Consider the following 16,862-nt stretch of genomic DNA (forward strand, 5'->3'; position numbering starts at 1 on the left):
TTTGCACAGCTACTTAATGAAAACAGGATATAAACAGAAAATGCTTTAAGGCTGTAGAATTAAGGCTTTAAAAGGAATTCTTGGTTGCTGCACAGACAGACACACACACACACACACACACACACACACACACACACACACACACACACACACACACATACAGAGCTGTGCATGAAGTGAAGCATGGTATGAGACATTCCTCACAGGTCTAGATGAAGCCCCTGGCACCATTTCGTCTCCTCTGCTGTTAATAAAATAACATTCTTCCTGGATGAACTTAACTGGGATTCAACTTGAGACTGATGGAATATGACTGATGGGCAGACTCCCTCTGAAAGTTGACTGGAAAGGCCGTTCGCTCCTGTAATTTGCGGACAAGTTTAAAGAGGGACTTTAGAATGGAATGATAAGTCGATCCTGAACATGATTGGGAGGGCGAGGGGGGGGGGGGGTGTTTACATTTTCAAACTGGCCCAAAACAAGACCAGAACAAGACTACAACTAGGACAAATACTGGAGCAATATACAAAAACTACAATGGAAACCACACATTCTAAAGCAGGGGTGAGGGTCCGAGAGTCTATAAAACCTGCTGACTTCTGATTTGTGAGCCTACTGAATGATCAGTTCCTTTGGCCTCCCTGCTGCTGCTGATGATGATGATGACGATGATGATGATGATGATGATGATGACCACATGAAGCACTTCTGCAGGGGTGGGGGTGAGAGGGTGGGTTTTAGGGCAGGATCCTGTACACGTCTTTAAATTACAGCCCAAATCCCCCGTCCTAAAGCTTTTTATCTTCTTGCCCCAGAGTTCCAGTTTCAAAGGAGGCAATAATATTTCTCAGTCAAAGTCTGATTGTGACAGAGGAGCCTCGCTGGCTGCCTCTTTCTCTGCAGAGCTCAGAGCAGCCGTGTCCTCTATCTGTCCAGCTTCCGTGCACCTCCCAGTGTCTCACTCCACCCAGCGTCCACGCAAAACACTAAATAATTCGGACACAAATACAGAAGTCCCTTGCTTTGCCATGTGTAGTGTCCTCACTTTTGGGATAGGAACAATGTGGCGCTCAGGGTGCGTGGAGGAAGAGAGGGAGGCGGCGGGCAGCTCTGATCTGCTGAGTTTGAGGGGGAATTTCTTAGCGCGGCGTCCAGTCGTTGTTTATGCTCATCTTTGCCCTGGGGATGGTTATCTTGTCCCCGCAGGGAGAACTCATGTCTGGAGAAAAGTGGATGATCCCGCAGTCGTTTTTGACATTCTGAAACTTGTTCTCCTTGGAGGGCTCCATGTAGACCACCGAGTTCTTGTTTACGTGCTTCTTCAGAATCACCGTCTGAGGAGGAACGGGGGGGGGGGGGGGGGGAGAAAAGGATTTTTAGCCTGTTTTTAAAAATGCTCTCTAATTTATTTTGACAGATTCAAATTTTCTGACACCACACATGAATTTCCTGGTAGATTTCATAACAGCTTGTTTTGTGGTCGAAGTGCAGAAGAAAGCATGAGGAAACACCATTAATCCAAATCCGGCTTTGGAAGAGACAGACGCTGAATGATTAACACTCAACAGCTATTTCTGTACGAGGGTGTAATTAAGCACCACTTTCCACATGTGCTTCCAAAATCATGAGATGTTTTTGTGATTTCCAGATATCTTCCCACCTTCTTGGGTGCACTGTAGCAGGACATCTGCACCCATTTCTTCTTCTTGTTGATGAGTAACGCCACGATGAGGAAGATGATGATGGCGAGGAGGAGACCTGCTAGGATCCAGGCAGCTGATTGGTAGATGAGGGCCAAATCTGTCTGGCTGGGGTAATTCTCACCCAAACCTGGTTCATCTGCAAACGCAGGCAACAACTCAGTTCAGAACGTCCATCTAAATTAAAACATGACATGACATGGACTCATCTAAGTGTTACCTGTGTCAGCAATGACCGGTGGCACGGTGACAGTAGTGATCCACGCAGGACTCTCCACCGTTGTAGTAGCCGGCGTCCTCGTAGAAACCACGACTGGTAGCAGCGTCGTCATTTCTGTTCAGACGAGAGTAAGAGGAATGACTAATATCTGGAATAATGCAACACCTGCCAAACATAAGAATGCCATTGTATAAACTCCCCGCCGCTTCAATTAATAACCTTTGTTTATAGGAACTGCTCCCTTAGCTTCCACAGCGCGGCTTTGCAGAGGCTTTGCGTAAAAGCCTCCGTTTTCCATTTGCCAAATAACAAAAACAAAAGTCCGGTGAAAGGGCAACACATCAGGGTGAACAATGGGATCCTATACTGAGGTTTTCCTCTATAGGAAAAGCTGACATTGAGCTTTGCCTTCCTGTGCCGCCGCGGAGAGAGCGTTGCGGGCCGAGGGACAGGAAACACGTGTGAATGTGCGGATGCTCGAGGAATGTTTTTGCTCTGAGTGGACTGTGCGTGTGTGTGTGTGTGTGTGTGTGTGTCACATGGAATGTTGTTGCGAATGATGGTGTTTGCCTATGTAGCGCCAGAATGACTGGGTCTAATGAGCAAACACACACACACACGCACACACACACACACACACACACACACACACACGCTTCGTCTGGAAACTGGCATCCTCTCAGTTACTCCCTCTTTTTGACATGTTGCATTATGAATTAAAACTTTCCCATCAACAGACTATGCCTTGTTCCACTTATTAGGAAATACTCTGCGCAACCATTACTTTTCTTCAAGTATTACGTAAAACACATATTAGTATGCAATATAAACCACATTTGGTGAGATTTTAGTACAACGAAAATACGCAAAAGGAAACTCTGACATGTATGAAAACAGCTCTCTTTATTGAGATGCACCTAGAAAACTCACCCAGACAGTGTGGGCAGCATTGGCCTTTGCGTAAGACAGGCACCCTGCAGTTGGCAGCCGGACACCGCTGAGAGAAACACTGAATGGTGCCGTTGTTGCAGGTGCAGCTGGTGCAAGCGTTGGCCTTCCAGGAGTCTCCCGCCAGCAGCACGTCACCATCGCTGGTTATGCAGTACTCCTGTTGGCTGTTGTTGACTGGCAGCAGCGGGCTCAGCGTCTCCTCTGCATCTGAACAGAGTTGAAATGCAAAAATGTTCAAGTTCAGGATGCTCAACATGTCACTTGAAAGAAACAGGACTGATTCTACATGTTTACCCTTCATGTACAACATCTCCATTCACAAACATTATTGAGCCTTCAGGGTTGCACTCAAGATAAGACGCTTTACAAACATTGAAAACAAACACAAGTGCTTCCACATGGCAGATGTTAGCGCGGTTCTTATCGCTACGTCTCTTCATAGTGCTGGAGGAGCCATCTGTCGACCAAGGACATCACTAGCAAATACGCAGAACTCTACCCTACAGTACACATACATCATAGGGTTTGTAAGGGAGATGTGTATTATCCCCACATTCCTGGTGACCAGGGCCATACATATATCAAAGGCTGGCCTTTGAGACAATCTGCTTTTGTGAAGGGGAGATGCAGCGATAAGGCAGAGCGGCATTCTCCAGGAGCAGCTCACAGGCGCAGTCATGCATTGCTGATTTGTGGGCCTCACGCTTGGGACTGCTTGTCTCTAAGTGTATGAGACTTCAGGGGTTGGTTGTAAATACATATGCGTGTGCTTTTGCATTAGCTTAGATGTTTGGTATATTCCCAGAACCAGTAGCACAGATACGGTGAGAGCAGTCACACCGACGCCCCTCCTGCAGGGGGAGTGAGATGGATGAAGCCTGCTGGGTGAAGGCGGGCCACATGTGCTCAAGGATCACTATGTAAACCCAACCGGTCTTGGCTGGTTTCTTTATGAGCCTGACATAAAACTGCCCGGCAGAGTGCAACATGCAAGACCTTCCAAGACCACATGCTGATGGTCCACACAAAATAACTCCTATATTCCTCTCCAGCCCTCTGGGCCTTGTAGGCTCCTCTCAGCTTACCTGGACACACGTGGCAACAGGTGTCTTTGTTCTTTATGGGAGTCTGGCAGAGAGCTGGTGGACAAACTTCAGTGTCACACAGGACACGTCCTTTCCTGCAGGTGCATCGGGTGCACTCGTCCAGGTTCCAGGTCTCCCCCTCCACATAAAATTCCCCGCTAGGAGCTCTGCACACCACCATGTCCATCCCCTCTGGCTGACCACTGCCTGACTCATCTGCGATTGTAGAGATGGAAATAAATGAATAAGAAAAATAAGGTTGAGGTATTTACTCCCAAACACACACTAATCAATCACATAACAATAACAATAAGTTACTGATTATTGATACACTGATTAAACATCCATAGACTACTAATAGTAATGATGCACAAGAGGCCTCTGTTCGTTTAAACGCTCATTCAGTTGAAAATATCTTTCTGAGAAACAAACATCTGTGAAGCATTAGCCTGTTGTCCCCTGACGGTGTAGCTTCTGAAACCTGCAGACATTCTTCTAAACTCCTAAATATTTGAACAGCCAGCTGAGTCACTCTTCCATAAATATCCCGCAGGAGTCGGGGGGTCTTTGATGTATGTTCCATTTTTAAGCAACAGGTAGAGATCGTGTCTCTGACACTTTGACAGGAGTTCACAGGTGATGGGGACAGTGTCCTCTCAGGTGAAGGTAAATGTCCATCTAATCAGCTCTTAAACCTGCTTTTATGTTCTGTGACAGTTGGCATACGTTGATGCTTGTGGGGCGGTGGCTTTGATTCAGAGTAGCGTCGTTTTTTGTTTTTTTTTCTAAATGAGGACAGGATTTCTCCGATTTTTTAAAAACAACTTTTTTGGTAGCCATGATATTTCATAATTTATTACAGTAATTGCTGAGGTCTGGAAACATCTGCCAACTTCGCTCCATTGAAGTAATGACTGAGAGCTCTCGAAATGTTGCCAGTAGTCTCTCATGGCACAAAAAATCATGGATTAACTCTGAGTCTGCCGTTTTTGTTGGAACAGGTCCTGGCGTTTACACCTGCGATAACTTCCGGGGCCCGTTCCTCTGACGGTAAGACGGGATAAAATATGCATTTGTGTTCAAATGAAGCCTGAAGGCGCCATCAAACTCCAACAAGGAAGCGGTTTGCAAAGGTTCTGTTGGCAAGCGTCCCTTTAGGCTTCATTCTCTCCGCACACAGAATCCTGAGTGAAGGAATTATTTAACCCTGGCCAGTAAAGTCACCACTTGTTTGTCAGTAGAGTTCCATGGAGGAATTCCCACAGCAGATGTCAGTGAATAATCAAGGTTGTGTGCAGTGTTGTTTGCTCCGATAGGACCGATGGCCAAAACCACGAAAAGACTGCAGTGACCTGGAATCGTCACCTGGAATTGCGACGACATACCTTCGCAGGTCGGACAACACTGGTCGGGCCTCACGACGGGATGAGGACAGCTGGGTACGGGACAGGATATGAGGACACACATCTCCCGTCCAGAATGGCAGTAACAGTCGCGACAGCCATCGTGCCAGCTGTCGCCTTCCTCGTACCGTTGCCCGTTAGAGGTGAAGCAGTAGTTGGGCATCGGGAGAGGGACGGTGGTGCTTGGGATGTGGCTGCTCTCTACAGATGCAAACAGACATCATCAGCTCACACTGGCAAGAAACCTTGTTAGAACTGTTAGGACTTGTATTCCTCACCATAAAAAGGCCAGTGTTATTGGCTTAGGTCCTGTTTGATTTCCAATTTAAACTGTGGGCCAATTATCTTCCTATAATTTATTTGCCATTAGCCACAAATAAAGCTAATTAACGCTCCCAGGCTCTTTGTTATCTAACAATAAACTAAATCCTTGTTGCTGTGGGAGACACCGACCTTCCAAACACCCTCAGCTGCCAATAACTGGCCCCAGGCGACACATTTAATTCAGCACGGCTCTTAAAAAGTTTGTAGGGATCCAAGCACAGTGAACCAGAAGTTGTTTCATAACGCAGGGAGAATTTTAGAGGCCTCAACTCTTTCATTTCAACCCGAAAAACACACACACAAAAGCACATTCCCCAAAAAGTTTCCTAATGATAAATATTTTAACAGCCTTCCGAGAGATGGGTCCAAGACTTTCAAAGTCAGGTAAACAGCAGTTTATTTGCGCTAGGTGTTGGTCTGCGCATGGAAATGAGAAGTCAGTGGCAGCGATCGTCTTACCCCAGCATATCTGAGGCCGAAATATTTATAACGCAGCTAAATTGGCAAAATAAACACATCACATAAAATGCGGCTGAGCATAAATGTGGCATTCAGCTTTAAACTCGGGGGTTGAGGGGATCTAATTAGGGTTGCACACACAGCTCCTGGATCAAGCTAAATACCAACACGAACCAAAACAAGCAAACATTTAAGTCTCTGCAGCGGAGCAGCCAAAGGTCACAGGAAATCAAAACAGCAGCTTCGTGGCAGAAATTCAACTTCGCAAACAGAGGCAGCTTATCTGCTTCCATCCTCACCCCTAAGACTGGTTTAAACCGGTTCATACTTCAATCGATTTTAAGTGTAAGTGGGTATATCAATGTGATATCAGACTGGGGTAAAAGTGTTTGGTACATTTCAGGATAATCTACCCGATGAGTTTTGCAGTTTGTTCTGTGAGTGGTTGGGGATGAGCGTCAGGGGTGCCAGAGCTTATTTCCTTGCAGGCTCAAACCGATAGGTCACGTTGGGCCTCGGGACGGAAGATAAGATAGCGCTTATTACTTTTGTCTGTGTGTCGCTCACTTGGGGGGGCTTATCAGATTATAAATAAAACACTCAATAATTAGGGATTCAGCATATTTAATGAACGGTTTCATTATGCAAAAAATGAAAACAATATGTAGTTATTTATATGATTTACAGAGTTCTAAGGGAAAAAAATCAGGTTACGGAGACGATAAAAATCCATTTTATCTTGTGGTACAATGTCGGTGCCAAATATCTTTATTAATACAACTGTAAATAAAAGAGAGCAGATCTAAGACTAGAATTTGGATTGGAAAGCTGCCTCTGTCTGCAAAGCTGAATTAGATGAATTAGTGCCCATAATCAGTGTATCGTGATACTATATTGGGGAAAGTATCACAACAGTACTGCGTCATGAGTTACTATGAGATTTCTACATACTGTTTCATTGCCCTCAGATTTTAAGGTGTGTGTGTGCGTGTGTGTGTGCGTGTGTGCAATTTACCTTTACACATGCAGATAGAGCAGCCCTTCCTGTTCTGTCTGTAGCCGTCACTGCAGTGTTTGTCGCAGGTGAAGGGAGGACACTTAACGCAGCGGCACATCTCGCAGCCATGCTTGTTCCTGCTGCAGAGTGACAAACACACACACACACACACACGCACACGCACACACACGCATGCCAGGACACAAAAATCATCACTTCTGTATCTCAAGTAGAGTTGAAATGATGAACAAGGGTCTGTGGAACAGCGTGATGGTGTTGTAGCACAGCAGACTCCAGATGCTGAAGCACTGGTATAATCAACATCTGGACCTGCTTTCCCTTCTCTATATTAGCTGCCTTTGAAGAAGGCCAAATAAAAGGCCAACATGTGAGATCCCTGTGGTTTGCACATCATACCAACCCAAGGAGCATTCGAAAGCCAATTCAGATGCTTTCAATTTACCCTGTTGCATCCTTATTGCTTCCAAATCCTTTGGCAGAAATATCAGAGCACTGAAAAAGCAGCGGTCAGATAAGAACTAACAAAACAAAAAAAAGAGAGAGAGGGGCGAGCATATGAGACAATGGCTGATTTGTAAATTGAGTGATAATTTTACTTTGCAGACACGAAACAATCCAGTTGTCGGAGCACATTAAGGGAGGAAGGAACAATATGAGGAGCTGAAGCTGCACGGGCCAGAAATAGTCCTGTTGGATCCAATTATCTGCCTGATAAAACATGGATGAGCTGCAGGTTGCTAAACTGTCAAACCTGAGATAAAAGAGTGACTTGTATCTCCATTTCTCTCCTTACTTCACTATCTCTGCCTCTCTCATTCATCCTCTCACAATCAGCTTCCGTCTCTCCCTCCAGGTAAGTGATGATACTCATTTTATGAAGCCCCAGCCTGCTTAATAACTCGATTAATCTTCATCTGCCAGGATCAATAAAGGAACCCGTGCAGCGTCTCATAAAGGGGACGCAGCAGCATCTGAGGCTCAGCAAACAGACGACCCTATCTGTGCTGAAACTGCAATAACACCTATTGAAACAACCTTGCGAGGGCTCGGCTAGTGCCTCACTGTACAAATACAGAGACACAGAGTGTTACGACCTTCCAGTACAGCTTTGTTTAAAGATGGTGTGTGGAATGCCAAGCAGCGCTTTGGGCTCCAGGGGAATAGAGAGGGGCTTGGGGGAGGCATCGGGGGGGCCCCCATCACTGGGACTGCTGCCTCTGCACAATTTCCATTGTGTCAAAACATGGACGGCCAAAGGAATGCCTTTCATGATTGGTCACAGTGATGGTTTTGAGCTATCAGGGATGGAAGTGACACCAATAGTTGTGAGTTTTTGTATCTTTAAGCACTGGAAGCTGAGTAGCAGGAGCGTTCACATTTCCCAGTATTTACAGGACGCGCAGCACAAATACTGCCAGCTGAGCGCTCTGCAGCTGCCGATGACGTGTACAGTGTTCGTGAAAGTCCAGTTCATTTGCACTGCACACCTTGATAGCTCATGCACGTTGGGAAGAAGCAGGTTGGTACAGTTGCAAGTGCATGAACAGCTAACGTACAGCAAGCAACACTCAGCAGATGTAGCACACACAACTGTCCAGATATAAGACGTGCAATGTTGCAATGAGGTCATCGTGAGAGGGGATTTCTTTTTTTGTGGTGCTCCTCTTTCACTCGTTGCTTCCTGTATGTTAAACCCATCAGCGAATCTACAGTTTGGAGCGCAAACTCGTCAGATTTCCGTACAGTGTGTGTTCCAGTGTTTACAGCACAGCCTGACACGGGAGTGGGTTTTCACTCCTATTCCGTCCTGCTCCCTCAAGATTACTCCCGTCCTTGCTCCTGTGACTCGAAGAAATAAATCCTGACCAGTGGGATTTCTGACGTGTTCAGGCCCGGTCAGGCGCGGAGCAATGTGAGCGCAGGCCAGCGGGGGGGTGGGGGTGGAGGAGGGACAATAACACCTTAGCACAATACGAGGAAACCTGGCTAAGTGTGAGTGTGGTGGACATCACACACGAAGGCCCTTTGACTGTGGCGTGGAACCACCTTGCTTGCACAGGCACAGGCCCCTCATTTAATAACGCAACAACTCCTCATTTACCGTTAGCATCACACAATTCTAAAAATATTTCGGAAACTCAGGTAACACAGAGGTAATCTCAAGTTTTCCGGAGTGAGGCTTCGGCATTGTTGCAGAAAAAAGCTCCACTTTGTTCACTGTTCATTTGCAAAGGATCATCTCCTACTGAAAGAATTATTTTATTATCCTCTTAGAATTTTCCATCTTCTAAGTATTTAAGAGAGAAATGTTACGTAACTGACAACCACAGAGCTTCTGAACAAGCAAAAAATACAGATGACGAATGAGTGGCGCAGGTCTTAAGGGATGAGAAACCCTGTGGGTCTTTAAGTGTACTTACACATATCCATAAGGGCAGGTCTTAGTGCAGGTCAAAGGTCGACACTTGGGCACGGGGATGCTGCACTCACACACCTCACAGCCGAAATCATCCCTCTCGTATCCCATCGGGCATTGCAGGGAACAATACTTTCCCAGGTCAGGGCAGGAGTCATCTGTAAGAGTTGAGGGAGAGGTCATGTGATCACGGGTACACGCATCCATCAAAGGCTGCTCACAAGGACATTCCTGTGACGGACTGGATTGGAGCCACGGACACAAAACCTGTGTACGCTGATGTCAGAACTAATGCTTGCCATATTTCTTGGCATCTGCATGAGTGGGACTGCTATGTCCACCAGAACAAACTTATAAAGTTCACGCATCTGAGAGAAACGGTAAAAGATGAGGGAAGTGATCTTACTGTTGAGACACTGGCAGAGCAGACATCCATTTTTGTCTTGATGGAAGCCATAAGGGCAGTCATTCCCTGAGAGAGAGCAGTTTTCCAGGGGAGGGCACAGCAAGGGGCTAACTGTTTCATAAGAAGGCTCTGGAGAACAACAACGAGATGAAGGAGAGTTGGAATTATACACGACAGCATTTAAAGTGGGCAAAAAATAAGAAGCGTTGGTCTTTAAAAAAAAAAAAAATCTAACTGCATTCGTGTGTGTGTTTGTGTGTGTGTGTGTGTGCGCACGCTGCCGTCTCCTTCAGGTGAAATCCATACTTTTTGTGCCAATTGTAAGAGCTAACTATTACCTCTGCTCTTATTTTGGAGTAAACAGTAATTATAGATAAATGTAGAGCAATTACAGCAGGGTGGGTCACACTGTTGGAGGTACTGTACCTCTCTGTCTTCAGGTGTCTCCTATTAATACCCTGAACGTGTGTAAAGAGACAGTTTTCTGTCTTTAGTGAGCTTAATCGCATCCTCTTGAATGAAGTCATGCACTGGCAGCCCTCTGACTCAAGCACCACTTTAAGCACTGCCACTTAAAAAAGAAAAAGAAAAGAACATATATAGCAATTCCCGTCTTTTGCGACGCTCTGTGGGAGGAGCAACCCAACGAGCTGTAACTAATTACGCTCACACACACAAAAAGGATTCCCTTCAATCACGCAGGCTCTTGTTTAAAAGTACTCCGCAGCCCCATCTACAAACACACACACACACACACACACACACACACACACACACACACTCACACAGACAGGTGGGTCTCATTTTGGCGGGCAAGACTAATAAAGGAACACAAAGAACCCTGCAGCTTCAAGAATGCTCCCTGGCCTCCCCTTTAATGAGCCCACGCCAACATGGCCTCAGTAGCAAAGCTGCAGGACCACAGGGGGCTCCTCCACGTGGCATGTGGGCTATAGATATGAGACATATAGCGGGTGAAAAATAAGTGGATATCATTGTATTTTTGAAACTTTCTATACCTTCACAGAAAGGACAGCACTCTCCAGGGATCTTGACGGGGTTCTGGCAGCTTTGTTTGCAGGCCATGGCCGTGCAGTGAGGTTCGCCGTCCACACACTGGCAGAAAGTGCAGTCGTCCTCCTTCCATTGCTCCTCGTGGGCTCGCAGCTTATTATTCACCCAGCAGCTTGCCTTTGTGCTATCCATCGACAGTAATTCCACATCTGAGCGGAAGAATGAGGACGTGTGGAGGGTTAGAGAGAAAAGAAATGTACAGGAGACAACAAGATGGGGCCTGAAACAGCAGGGCTGTGCAGATGATCCTGATGAATTCTCAGTGACCTTCTGAATGCAACAACACACCTAGCTTGAAATGTTTGGGAGAAACACTCAGAACTGTCTCTCCAGTATCATCTCACCTCACCTTTAACTTATCCGTGTGAGTTTCAGTTGTGACTGTAAAGGTCAAACACAAGGTCAGAGTTTTAATGCCATAATTTGACTTAAAAGCAAAGAAAGAATGTTAAACTATCGCAAACATAAAGCTGTGGACAGTTTGAGAACCAGTCTAAGGTGATGTACGACGACGAGCCTTTCATGTTTTAAACATTTAAAATTAATGGTTTAAAATGCATTTGTTTTACTCTTTATTATTTAAAGAGACATTAGTGTGGTCTCAGCATGTGTGAGTGTGAAACAGAGGTTCCTGTGAGTTTGAACATCTTGCTGAATGTGTCTCGGATTTGGAAAAGGTGTTAGGTGCTTTTCTATTGGACCTATTTGATCCAAGGCTCAAGGATTTATTATTTCACTCTCATGCAGGCTGGGGGGCTCAAGGGAGTCAGAGCACAAAGATGATGGTGTAAATGAATGCAGCAAAAGCCAAGTGATCCTGGCCTTTTTGTCCCCAGTGGGGGAACCCTGGGTTCAACACTTCCCAAACTGAAACTGGAAACCAACATTGACTTATTACCTTCATCCTGGAAAAGTTTCATTACAAATGTCTTAAAAGATCTAGAGGGCAGTCTAGTGCAAACCTATAAGCTCCAGTCTAACCAGTTTATTCAAAATCCATCTGTTAGGGTTGGAGCGCTAGCGCCAGTGACGCCATGGCTGGTAAACCAGAGGAATATCCATCATCCCTGTTGTTGTGGTCGTGAAGTTTTGCATATTCACACATCAGACACGGAGCAACATACGCATTTATTCTGACTGATATTTCAGGTCATCCGACATGTTTAGGTCCAACATTCTCCTCATTTTCTGTCCACCAAGATATCTAGCGTTACAGCTGCAGCAGTAGCTCCTCCACGCTGTAGTATGTTTGCCTGGGAGTTGGAACTTGTTTATTGCTGTGCAGAAGGTGTACAAAGTTTTATTTCATCACTAGAAACTGCTACCTGCTTCTGTGTGAGGTGTGACTGAGAGAAAACGGTACCGTTTGTGGTCAGTAAAACTGAAAAATCCACAATGCCGGGAAATGCTACATGTCATTGCCCTGTCGCTTCGATCCGTTGTGAATCCACTCATACTTATCGTTAGGTAATATCTCCTCTCAGCCAGGTAGTACATATTACATCTGACTCCAGCGTACAGTCAATGCTCTCCTCAGACATTCACGCAGTAGCAGCTACCCAGAAAGGAAAGATGAAAGCATTCCGCCGCATCTACATGCCTGCATATTCCAGGTGTACCTCCAACACTGACATAACATCCTCTCCTCTGTAGTCTTGCTCTTCGTCCCTCTCTCTCGTACACACTTTCCCCTGAAGCCACGCTGGCAGAGGCCAGAGCTAGCTAACGGCTCCATCCACCGGCTGCAGGCAGGCAGATCTAATGTGGTTGCCATATGTGCTGCAGTCCCAAGCGCACATATTATAGCTCACATCATTTTTTTGAGAGAAAGCCATTAAGACTCAAGCCAGATATTACACAACCAAGCAGTACACCTTCAAATAAAAGCAGGGGGTTTAATGTCCTTACACTGTATATGCAAGGCACTTAACAACTATGGAGGGTGACTATATATGAGGAAGCCATTCAGGTAGGGTCACTGAAGGTAAGACGGGTTACAGAGACTCCTCTCTCTCTCCCCCTCTCTTTCTCTCTCTCTCTCCTCTGCATCAACCTCCTGCTCTGTCAGGTGGCCACACAAACTCCTTCATCTATGGAGCATCACTAGCTGCTACATTTTTTATTTTTCTGCAAAAATGAAGACACTCATTAAATGTGCAGGACAGAGGTGAACGAGTGTACCTATGCAGACAGGGCAGCACTCGCCCTCAGGAATGTAGAAGTTTTCACAGTCCAGTTCAGCGCACTCGGCCTTGGAACAGAAGGAGATTCCTCCGCGACACTGACACAGCCAGCAGGGGTCCATGCGGTACACCTCCCCCTCGGAGAACTCCTTCCCGTTGTGGGCACACTTTGGAGAGACTGATGAGATGAAAACATGAGAAATCAGGTAAATTCTGTCACCGCAGATGATAACGTAACAAAAACTGCAGCTGCGGTCTGTCAGGTGTTTCATTTGGTCCCGAATATCAACCTTGATCAGTGCAAGAATGAATTACAATCAATCACAAATGCATTTCAGTCATTAGAAATGAAGCCGTCCAAGCTAGAGCTGCACACTTCACTCAGCCAACTGCGTTATTCGAATCACAGGTAGGCACAATGTTTGTGTGCTGCAGAGATGTCATGCCAACATAACATATTCCACACAACAACACAAAAATCACCTAATAATTACTGGAATTGTTTTTTTAAATAACCATCAGACTAATAATTAAAAAATGTACATTCTGTCTAATATTGCAAATTAAATCACAACGGCAATATCAGCCAAAATAATCACAATTAGACACTTTTGTCTTAATTGTGTGGCTCAGATCCAAGCTGGGGTGATGGTGGAGGTTAATTATGTGGGCTGGAATTTCATCAGACGTTAAAAACCCGAGACAATGAGGAGGAATTTCACAAGGACACACCAAGCCTTGAAAAAGTGTTGGGCTCTCGCCGTGCGAAGTAAAAGAAAACAGAAGTGGTTCTGAGGTTTTGGCAGAATCTGGGCTCGTGTGCTGGTGGCAGGTGGAGTGAATCAATCTGGTCTGCCTTTCCCCAAAAGCATCAAAGCACTAAGAGCCTCTTTTAGCTTAGTTCCCCCTACTATGAAATAAAATGAGCTTAGTTACACCACCTTTGGAAAACCACCGTCTGGTTTTATGTGGCGATAACATGCCCAGTAAAGCGTGACTTCAGACAAGGAAACCTTGACCTGCTCATTGCACAGTAGACCCTTAAAAGTGGCCAGACATTAATAAGTGCATGTGCTTGTGAGTGTCTGCATGTGCACTGTAAAAGTGAAATAAACCTTGTGATTAATGGTACGATGCTCACGATGAATGTAAGAATAGGAACATTACAGGGTGGTAGAATGAGATTACACATTCAAATGAACCGCAGTGGTTTTGGGTGAGTCGTCACCATGAGATGTTAACTAACCACACTCCTCATCAAAGACGCTCTAACACGAGGGCTGGGAGGCGCTGAAGGCTGCGGATTCATTGAGAAGTAGTGGCGATAGTTATAGTAAATGCATTTAACAGACGTAAGCAGATGTGGGGCTCCTATTAATGAGAGCAGCATACCTTTGAGAGCAGACGCTAAAGTGTCTGCACCAGTGACCCCGTGCTTCCTGGCAACCAGGACTGCACTCCAATGCAAAGCAGGTGGGCTAACAAAGTTAAAAGCAGAGAGGGATTTCTTGATATCTTCTCTCTACCATCTTTCCGTCCCGGTCTTTGTGCTTTAGCTCACTCAGTATTCCCGCCGTCCTGCTTTGCGTGCAGCAAAACCAAGCATAGAAAATGCAATAAGCACAATAGCTTCCTGAATTCAAAAGGCACTGCAAAGTTTAACGCTCGCAGAATCAATAGGAAGTCACGTGATGTGGGACGCTCACATGTGATTTCCGCAGTGTTTGTTAATGGTAATCCCTGAAGCAACTCGCGGCAAAGAGTCTAAATTCCAGTCATGCTTTGTGATGTTCAGTCTTCTCTAAATTGAGGTGAGGATGTAGTATGGAAGCTGTCATTGTAAAACTTCCATCCATCCATCGAATTTTCTTCCGCTTATCCTGTTAAGGGTCACTGTGGGGGGGGGGGGGTGCTGGAGACTACACCAGAAGCTTTCAGGTGAGAGGTGGGGTTCACCCTGGACAGGTCACCAGTCCATCACAGGACCAACACATAGAGACAGACAACCATTCACACTCACAGCCACACCTACAGTCAATTTAGAGTATCAATCAGCCTCGTCCTCTCTTGATGTCTTTGGACTGTGGGAGGAAGCTGGAGTACCAGAGAGAACCCACACAGGAACATGGGGAACATACAGACTCCACACAGAAAGACCCCGTGCTCCAGCCGGGACTTGAACCCAGAACCTTCTTGCTGTGAGGCAACAGTACTAACAACTACACCACCGTGCCGCCCATTGTAAAACTTATCAAAATCAACTTTTCATCGATTTAGAACAATCAAATTCAATTTATGCCACAAAGAAAATGATGACATTTTTATTAAAAAAACAAAAACAAAAAAAACACACGCTGAGCTCCTTTAGAACCACTAGGGGTGTGCGCTCAGCCTTACTGCTTAACATTTTGGCATAAATCTCAGAAAACTGTGTAGCCGTGAACAAACTCTGCATCCAGAGCCGACTGCAGGGGACACGTATGGAATATGTGCCAGCTGAGATGTTGTTGGCCATCAGCAGAGCACAGCCAACAGAATCCAACAGGATCATCACACTGCTGCCAGGTTTGCTCTTCCGTTCAAATACAGTCCTCCACCAGCCAGCTATGGAAAGAGCCTTTCAGTCTTTTGGAGGCCAAAACACAGGTGGAACTTATTGTCACTGCACACACTGACCCTGACCAAACATGAGGCCACAGCCAAGTGGGCAATGGAAACAAGTTAATCAGTCCTGGCACACACAGACAATGGAGACACAGACAGTGTGTTTAATTATAGGGTAGGTATGGTATTTGAAGGAAGCTCTGTATGTAGGCGTTAAAGTAGTTTAGAGGCCTCTGCAGGAACAGAGAGGTGACGAGGGGCCTCAGTGCGTGTCCTTGTCCGTGTCCCTGTCTATATGGTGCTTTCTGACACGGTGTGCAGGCATGCAAGCCTGACAGACACTAGAGGCTGGACAAAAGGCATCAAGCCTTAGGCCTAAAGAGCAGCAGACACTTGTTATCAAAACACTGATCCCATGGCCCCCATGGCTGCCATTCAGCCCCCGCCGGCCTGCCGGACTCGATTACCCTCCCCACTGGCAGAATGGAGCACATAAAAAGCATTCCCATCAATGAACTGTTGAACCTTTTCCCTTTGGACGTGTGACCAGACAGGAACCCTTTGACACTGCACTTCTGTTGAGCAAATTCATAGCCTAAGCACTTTTCTGGTCACTGGGCTTGTTAAGTCCATTAATTCCAGGACACAGCACTCATTTATACATGTGGAAGGGCCAGAATGGGAATTTGTTCTGTTGGTAAAACAGTGAATATTTGTTGGGAGCACAGAGTAAACAGACCAATACCACAGGTCCCCTCCCTGCTTCCCTGGCTCTCCTGGTTGCCTCTGGCTCATGCCAGAAAGAGTTTAAGTCTCTCTATGTGATCAACATCTGCTCTCTCTCTCTCTTTCTGTCTCTCTCTCTCTCGCTCTTACTGTCTTTCACTTCTGCTTCCATCTCCCAGGTAAGAAAAATGGTGCACGAGTGTATTTCACATCATTAATTTGAAATAATCATTATAGCTAATCTCTGTTCAGGCTATGATGAAATTTGCAGATAACCCCTGAAGAAATGTCTT

The 16,862-nt window shown here is 45.8% G+C and overlaps 1 protein-coding gene across 1 annotated transcript in view; it reads right to left on the bottom strand.

Annotated features, from left to right (window-relative positions):
* Positions 1-76: 76 nt before the first annotated feature.
* Positions 77-16,862, bottom strand: part of LOC147246711 (cysteine-rich motor neuron 1 protein) — a 30,204-nt gene continuing 13,418 nt past the window's right edge. The window contains exons 5-15 of the mRNA XM_086181758.1: positions 13,238-13,417; positions 11,002-11,205; positions 9,983-10,111; positions 9,581-9,734; positions 7,158-7,279; positions 5,342-5,560; positions 3,957-4,172; positions 2,851-3,078; positions 1,921-2,034; positions 1,661-1,839; positions 77-1,334 (exon numbers count right to left, since the gene is read on the bottom strand). Of these exons, the coding sequence (XP_086037884.1) occupies positions 1,140-1,334; positions 1,661-1,839; positions 1,921-2,034; positions 2,851-3,078; positions 3,957-4,172; positions 5,342-5,560; positions 7,158-7,279; positions 9,581-9,734; positions 9,983-10,111; positions 11,002-11,205; positions 13,238-13,417 (1,940 nt within the window). The 3' untranslated portion in view covers positions 77-1,139. The remainder of the gene's footprint in view (positions 1,335-1,660; positions 1,840-1,920; positions 2,035-2,850; positions 3,079-3,956; positions 4,173-5,341; positions 5,561-7,157; positions 7,280-9,580; positions 9,735-9,982; positions 10,112-11,001; positions 11,206-13,237; positions 13,418-16,862) is intronic.

Source organism: Aulostomus chinensis, chromosome 17, assembly GCF_037954235.1.
Source record: "Aulostomus chinensis isolate RoL2024-O1b breed Wild chromosome 17, RoL_Achi_v1.0, whole genome shotgun sequence".
Lineage (NCBI taxonomy): Eukaryota > Metazoa > Chordata > Actinopteri > Syngnathiformes > Aulostomidae > Aulostomus > Aulostomus chinensis.